Source organism: Arachis ipaensis, chromosome B07, assembly GCF_000816755.2.
Source record: "Arachis ipaensis cultivar K30076 chromosome B07, Araip1.1, whole genome shotgun sequence".
In the NCBI taxonomy this organism is placed as follows: Eukaryota; Viridiplantae; Streptophyta; class Magnoliopsida; order Fabales; family Fabaceae; genus Arachis; species Arachis ipaensis.
In genome coordinates, this window is record NC_029791.2 from 16,706,223 (window position 1) to 16,714,536 (window position 8,314).

Consider the following 8,314-nt stretch of genomic DNA (forward strand, 5'->3'; position numbering starts at 1 on the left):
AATATGTTTATTATATTTTTTTAATTTTTAAAAACTGTTTTGCCAAACACAATTATAGTACTTGTGCTTATTAAAAACTATTTTTAATGTGATTTTACCAAACGCAAGTGCTGTCGCTTTTAAAAAGTCATCTTTTAAAAGACAGCTTTCATAAGCTACTCTTAAAAAGTAAAAGCTTTACCAAACCAAGGCTTAGTTTGGTAAAGCTTTTACTTTTCAAAAGTAGCTTATAAAAGCTAACTTTTAAAAGATGACTTTATAAAAGTTGTAACATTTATGTTTGGTAAATTAAATTAAAAATAGCTTTCAATAAACACAAGCAACAACAATTGCGTTTGGTAAAATAGCTTTTAAAATTTAAAAATACTATAATAGACATAAATGCAAGCATTAAATTTGAAAATTAGTTAACATATGAGGTTATATTAGACTTTTAAATTTTAAAAAGCACAAGCCAACTTTAAAAAGCTCATTGTTAGGTGCTTTCAAAAGCACCCCTAACTTTTAAAAGCTGCAAGCACAAGCACTTGGACTTTTTAATTTACCAAACGCAAAATGAGGTAATTGTGCTTTTTAAAAGTACAAGCACTTCTCCAAAAAGCTTTACCAAACCAAGCCCAAGCCTTATTTAAATTATACGGTGAGCAATTCGAATTTTATACAATACTCTTCCACCCATTCTTGATAGCTCATGAATATTTTTTAATAAATTTATTTAAATTATGCCACAAAAAAATATTTTATTGTATGCAAAATAATTTAAAAAACATTTTTTAAGCCATTTTTTAAAAATTATTTTGCATAAAATAAAATATTTTTTGTAGTATAATTTAAATAAATTCATTAAAAAATTTTATTAGAATTTGTTACGAAAAGGGAGTAATTCGAATTAATATGATTTGAACTTCCTCTTGTCACGTGTTGCATGTAATTTGAATTGACTAAATTCGAATTATGGTTGTCTAATTCAACCCTACTTGATTAATTCAACCCTACTTGATTCGAACTACTTGTTTGGATTGGTCATAATTCGATCTAGGTTGATTCAAATTATAAAGAAATATAATTCGAATTTAGTTGATTCGAATTACATTATAGTGTACTCTGATTGATTGATGAATGAAATTTTTGTTTGACTGATTTGCGTAATATCAATCTCCCCTTCGCATATATGTGTTTTTTACCCATATCTAAACATGTGTACGCAGTACGCTGTGTGCAATTCTAAGACAATTACCAAATTGGGTTAATCCAGTAATTAAGAATTACCAAATTGGGTTAATCCAGTAATTTATTTATTAGCCAACGACAAACTCTTAAATAGGCTTAAATAGAGTTCAGTACATCAGATATACCATGGGAAATAAAAAAAAAATATATATATTCAAAGACAGTTACTTCAAACGTGAAAGATAAAAATTGCAATTTCAATAGCTAGTATTACTGTAATAGCCTGTTAGCCATATTAGTGCCGTAGTATAATACCAATAATATCATAACGAATAACATTATGTGAAACAAGTTTATCGACAAGGAACAATAAAAGAAAAGAGGGTGCGGAGAATGGAAGGATCAGAGTCGCTAACCTTTTTAAATACATAAATGCATTTAACTCTTTACTCAAGAAATTAACGAAAATATACATTCAACTCAAGGGGGACACATTTAGCTCCAACAAGTTTATTTCATATTAATTTGTATCCATTCATCTAGGAAGCCCATCAAACTCGTTGAAGCTTCACCAAAGCAGGACCATGAAATTTTGTTTAGTGCTACAACCTATAGAATAAAAGAAAAAATATATTTATGAACAACATGATGCAGCTCTGGATCCTTCTGCGGGTCTATCAACTAGAACCATCCCCGCCGGGTTTTGCGCTGGTTGAGCCCTTGGTAACCTCTTGGCTGCTTACATAAACATAAACAATTGTGTATATATGAATTCAGGAATTTATATCATAAAAGAAATGCAATTCATCGGAGCATTAAAGATGCATGTTGCGGTATAACAAAGTAAATTGTTCTTATTTGTCTTTGATAGACAGCCCTATCACTCTTTAACTATATCAAGAAAACGTTTACAAACTAAGTGAACTAGTGGACGGAAGATGCTCTTTATTTGATTGAATGCAACCAAAGAAAGAAGAGGCAGAAAAGTTACAGCATTATTTATCATCCTCATCAAGCAACCTAGAGCATAAGTAATAAGAGGAAAGGGCAGGCACCTATTTCATAGAATATTTCATTAACATTGGATGCAGTTTTGGCAGATGTCTCCATGAAAAACAGACCATTTTCCTCAGCATATGCACGTGCTTCCTGCATGACCATGAGAGAACTAATAAACTGGTAGTTCCAAGAAATGCCTCATGCAAGCTATCAGTCATACATGCATTAACAGTAAATGAGATAAGTATTAAGCTAGTTAGCCAGGTACAGCTATGTACAAGCCAAAGATAGAATCACCCCATATGAACCTTTCCGAGTCAATTTCATTTGATTTTCAGTTTGTAATGAGGCATCAATATCAAATCCTTTTGAAGATAAGATAAAATCGAAGCTGCAACAGAGAACTACCATGTTTTTGGGTAAACAACGAAAACCACCAATTTGTTTGAATACCCAAAAAGAGAGCTCCCATTGATGCAATTGGTGTATAAGAGCAATAATTTCAAAATATGCAAAAAAGTAAACATGTCTAACAAAAAAAAATAATAATAATAATGTCTGCAACAGAATTGTACAAGCAATATACAGAGAGTTAAGATATCTAATGACCCTAAAGCACCAAACCCTCTTCGAAATAAGATGCTAGTTGCAATTTGACACTAAGCTTTCCTTACATAAAGCTATAAAAATTAGAGCTAACATCAAATAGTACCCAAAAGATGGAAAATAATATAATTTATGTCTCAACTGAACCATGTTGCTATTTTATTAGCAGAACCTGGTGCTTCATCACAGTTGTAGCCACTAAATTAACAATGTTTTTTTAAAAAAAATTGATACTTGATAGCTAACACCAAAGTAGGAAAAGACAAGAAAAAGAATATTTACTTCAGCTGCCACTTTGCGCTTATCTTCCAAGTCAGCTTTGTTACCAGCAAGTGCCATGACCATGTTAGGGTTACCTGAGCAACACCAAAATGAGGGCATTATTTTAGCAACTAATTGTGATTAAAGCTGCTAGAAACCCTTCAGGTAGGGAAATTAAAAATGGACTGTGTTTGATATACAAGCATAAGAGAACAGCAAAACCAATATGAAATACCTTGCTTTTGAAGCTCTTGGACCCACTTCTTAGCTCGTGTAAATGAATCCTGTTAACAAAAGATAGAAGTCAAAACATAAAACCTTGTACAGAGAAACAATATGCATTAAAGCATAGGNNNGAGCATTGACAACACAATCTTTGCCACATTTCATAAAGAATGTGATCAATTCTTTTATATAATTTATCAATAACATTCATCACGTCCAAGAAAAGATAGCATGAACTCAAACAAGGTCTTCCTTTTTTTTCCAGATTATACTCTGGAGCCAGGTGTAGCAAGAAATACAGTAAGCAAATCATTTGCACAATCACATTACTCGTCAAAGTTCATCATCATGACAACATTTACTATTGACTTTGTGATTTTTTGGACACAACAAGAATTGCAGCAATGTTCTTATGTCAAAATACTTAAAACAACATTAACAACAACAACAAAAGATTGTCCCACTAGATGGGGTTACATTTCAGAAAAATATATCTATCCCAACTCCCAAGTTATATTCAGAAAACAACTAATAAAATTATATCGTTATTGCCTATCTAAATAGTTAATAAGAAATTTCCAAAATCAAAGGGAAAGATGTCTTACTGTGCTAGAAATATCATAGACAATGATAGCCGCAGCAGCGCCTCTGTAGTACATGGGAGCCAAACTATGGTATCTTTCTTGTCCGGCTGTGTCCCAGATCTCAAATTTCACTGTGGCATCATTTACAGCCAATGTCTGCGAAAAGAATGCTGCCCCAATTGTTGATTCCTGTCAACATAATAAATCAAAGAAATTCAGCAACATAATCCTCAGATCCATAAATATTAAATACCATAAACAGAATAAGAAAAGCCCTCTCTCTTTCCCCCAACCATCCACATTGCTTTTAGGGGTTAGAGAGAGTTTACTCTACTACCCATATTTTTTTAAAAATTGGCAGTAACCAAGATGAGCTTTCAATAGATTTATTTTATTACATTCTATTTAATTTAATGAGCTCCTAAATATTTATTTTGGAATCACCATCCAATAAAAGTTTGACAACTTGGCACAGTACTTTCTTTTCTAACAAAAGATTATTTTGTGCCAAGATTTACACTCAGTACACAGAGCCTTAATTCTGGGAAAGTAATATAAATATTAAACTCCAAGCCTCCAAGTGACAATTCGTTATCACTACCCTCCTATCCCGCTTAAAATGTGAGCAAATTATATGATCCAATATTGAGCTGAATGTTTTTTTGTACTCAGAATATCAATTTTTAATCACTGAATAATAGTCAATAAAATAAAGCTTTAATCCGATCCCTAAATGAAAACCAATTAATAAATTAATAACTTAAGCATAGTAAGATGGCAAAATTCAACTACATGTAATTCGCCGGATTTTTTCCGTTACTCATAAACAAAACCCCAAGCTAAATCTTCACTAAGATTTTGAAATTTTCCCATGCAAACCAACCAGAATATAGAAAATCGATATCTCTGTGATAGCTAATAATTAATAACCTGAAATTCAAGGAATTGACCCTTAACAAAGCGCAAAACGAGGCTGGATTTTCCTGCACCCATATCCCCCAGCAGAACCTGAAAAAAAAAAAGAAAGAAAGTAAGATTTGGTTACTATATGAGGGGAAATTGTAATCGAGGAAATGAAGAGAGGAATCGAGAAAAAACACAAACCAATTTGGCGTTGAGATTGTTGTGTCCGATCGTAGCCATGGAAGCGAATTGGACCGATCGGAGGCTAAGAGAGACAGAGAGAGAGAGAGAGATTAAAGAAGACTTCAACAACAAAACGAATAAGAAAGAAGTTTCCAGAAGGAAACGAAGGTTACTGGAATCAAGAGTAGAAGAAGAAGAAGAAGAAAAAGAAGAAGACGAAAGCACAAAGCAATGTGTTAAAGTCTCTCTCAATTTTTATTGCTTCTTTCTTGCGGTGTGGTTGTTTGCGTGTTGACGCGCTACTTTATTTCTTTTTATTTTATTTGCTTTCTGTTATTTCTACTTTTTTTTTTATCCTTCTTGTGAAATGGGGATTTTTTAAATATAACTTTCAAAAAAGAAAATTATCTTTTTTAAGACTTTTCTTTTGATATATATTACTTTGTAAGACTTAATCGAATGTTTATTGTTTATGTTTTATTGGATTTGGTGGCTTGATTTGACTGGCCGATTCCAAGTTGGTTTTACTTTATGAAACACATGACCATTGACCAAAATGAATGATGGCACCAAAATTGAACCATTCTCGTCCATCCATAAAGTTCGGTGAAATCATTTTTTGAGAAATTATTAAAGAAAAGTATAACTTATGAAATCTGACAAAAAAAAATATATTTATTTTCATCAATCAACCAAGAGTTAAACCCAAAATGGTTTTGAGATTGAAAAAAAGTGCATTATATTAGTCCTGATTCATTTTTCATTAACGACGATATAGTTTAATGATATAGATTGTAAGTGACACGTGTCACTCCATGATTTGACCACGTATAATGATATGATGATATGGTAACCAATGATATGCTGATGTGGATGGTTGTGCTACATGTCATAATATTATTTAGCCACGTGTTTGTTTATGCCACGTATCGCAACAGTATTCGTGCACGTGTCGTCCATTATATAATCATTGTAGATGCATCAAATTAGTCCTTCACTTTGTATTAAGTGACTCATTTTAGTCTCTAAAATTGAATGCCGTGCACCAAACTAGTCCCTTCACCAATTTTTCTCATTTTTTTAAATTTAAAATTTTGAATATCTTGGATGCACTAATTTTATTTTCTATTTTTTTATATATCGTTTAAATACAAGTACTTTTATGAAAAGTTTTAAGATTTTAGTTTTAATTGTATAATTTATTTTAATAATTTAACATTGGTAAATTTTGTAATATATAATTATGTTATTATAAAAAAAATAATTATGTGATCATTTTTTTAAAAAATTTAAAATTTTTAATATTTTAGATGCACTAATTTTAATTCTATTTTTTCATATATCGTTTAAATACAAGTGCTTTTATAAAAATTTTTAAGATTTTAGTTTTAAATATATAATTTTTTTATAATAATTTAACATTGTTAAATTTGTAATATATAAGTATGTTATTATAAAAAAAGAATTATATGATTGATTAGATACATTTTTCTATAAAAAAATATGTGTTTTTAACAAGAAATCAATAATTAAAATAAACATCTTTTTTTTATTCTCATGAAATACACGTTTTCGTTATGTGTAAATGAGTTAGATTGAATGCACTTCAAGCACCCTCACTATCATCTCCGACCTCTGCAGTCTAGACGAAAGAGGTTGAAGATGGTAATGAGGAAAGCTTGAAATGCCTTCACGTCAACTTCAAAACGGCGGTTAGGATATCCGCAAGAGAAAAAATATTTTATAAAAGCATTAAAAGAGGTCAGAAATGGTAGTGAAGGTGCTTGAAATGCCTTCACGGCTTCACGTCAACTCCAAGTCGGCGGTTAGGGTATTCACAAGAGAAAAAATATTTTATAAAAGCACTTTTATTTGATTAACATGTGAAAAAATAGAATTGACATTAATGAATTAAAAAATATTGAGAATTTTGAATTTATAGAAAAAATGAGAAAAAACTGGTGAAAGGACTAGTTTGGTGCACGGCATTCAATTTTAGGGACTAAAATGAGTCACTTAATGTAAAGTTAGGGACTAATTTGGTGCATCTACAATGATGACATAATGGACGACATGTGAACGAATATTGTTGCAACACGTGGCACAAGTGGACACGTGGCCAAATAACATTGTAACACGTGACACAACCATTCACATCAGCATGCCACGTGTCACTGGTCACCACATCATCATATCATTATACGTAGCCAAATCATGGAGTGACACGTGTCACTTACAGTCCACGTCATCAAGCCATGTCATCACATCGTTAATGGAAAATGGATCAGGGATTAATATGGTGCACTTTTGTCAATCTCAGAGACGTAATTAGTGCAATTGGAATCTCAAAAACGATTTTAGTGCACGACTCCAATTTCAGAGACCATTTTAGAATTTAACTCATCAAACTACCCAATACGACTGTTCCAAAGCGTGTTCCCTCCTCTGTAACTGCCAATTTAAATTAAAACCCATTAACACTATAGCACAAGGACAAGTTACGAGTTAATGGGAATATGAGTTAGGGAAATCTCTTGGAAGGAGTTCTTTAAAGTAGCCAAACTCGAACTATGAAAGGAACTGCTGTTACGCCGGGCTGATGACGCTGCAAGTTGAAGCCAGAACCTTCCTTTTTTGGTATTATAAATCGTTTTTTTTTTATTTTTTTAATATCAAGCCTTAGTAGTGTTTCTTACCAAAACGGCCCATGAGACATGTTTAATGTAGTTATGGAAGGCATCACCAGAAGGTCTGAAAAACCGTCAATGCCATTAAGAGAAAAACAGCAGTAATGTTGTACACAAAAAAAAAAACTAAAAAAAAAAAAATTAAACAATGACTTTTGTAAATAATATAAACAATTAGTTTTAGAATTGATGTAATAAAATAAAAAAGTATTTCACTCCTAAATTATTTTCTAAATCCTAACATTAGGATGATCATTCGCACATGTAGTGAATTGAACATTTAGCTATTGTTAACTGTGCATGAGTAAATCGAATCAAAAGAAATAACCATCATCCAACTAAGAATCAACCTAATCATTTGTTGAGATTTTGCTATGCATGACCTACCCTAGACGACTCTCTCTCTTCCACCCTAAATTAATCTAGAGCCAGCCCTATCTTCCTCATTTGAGTCATTTCTTCTTCTTCGGTCTCCCATTTTCATTCGACATCATTTTCAAGTTTCAATACTTCACGCCACGACAGCAACTTTGAACAAAACGGCAGGGAGGGAGATCTTGTGAACTCAATCACTAAATACGCAGGTAAGTATTTTATTTGTTTTTTTGGTGTCTAAGTATTTTATTTGTTGTTTATTGTTATTAGTAGTTGTTATATTATTTAAATTTTTTAAGCGAAAAGTAGTAGAAGTAGTAG

The 8,314-nt window shown here is 31.7% G+C and overlaps 1 protein-coding gene across 2 annotated transcripts; it reads right to left on the reverse strand.

Annotated features, from left to right (window-relative positions):
* LOC107609384 (ras-related protein RHN1) lies at positions 1,480-5,224 on the reverse strand. 2 transcript variants are annotated; one of them, XM_021107395.1, is made up of 7 exons: positions 4,950-5,224; positions 4,776-4,853; positions 3,867-4,034; positions 3,272-3,320; positions 3,058-3,131; positions 2,226-2,319; positions 1,480-1,908 (listed from the first exon to the last, which is right to left on the reverse strand). In XM_021107395.1, exons 1-7 carry the CDS (start codon positions 4,986-4,988, stop codon positions 1,805-1,807), a joined length of 606 nt encoding a protein of 201 aa, XP_020963054.1. In that variant the 5' UTR covers positions 4,989-5,224; the 3' UTR covers positions 1,480-1,804. The 2 variants fall into 2 exon arrangements, with proteins under 2 accessions (XP_020963054.1, XP_016166826.1); XM_016311340.2 differs by having other exon boundaries at positions 1,480-1,905; positions 4,950-5,223.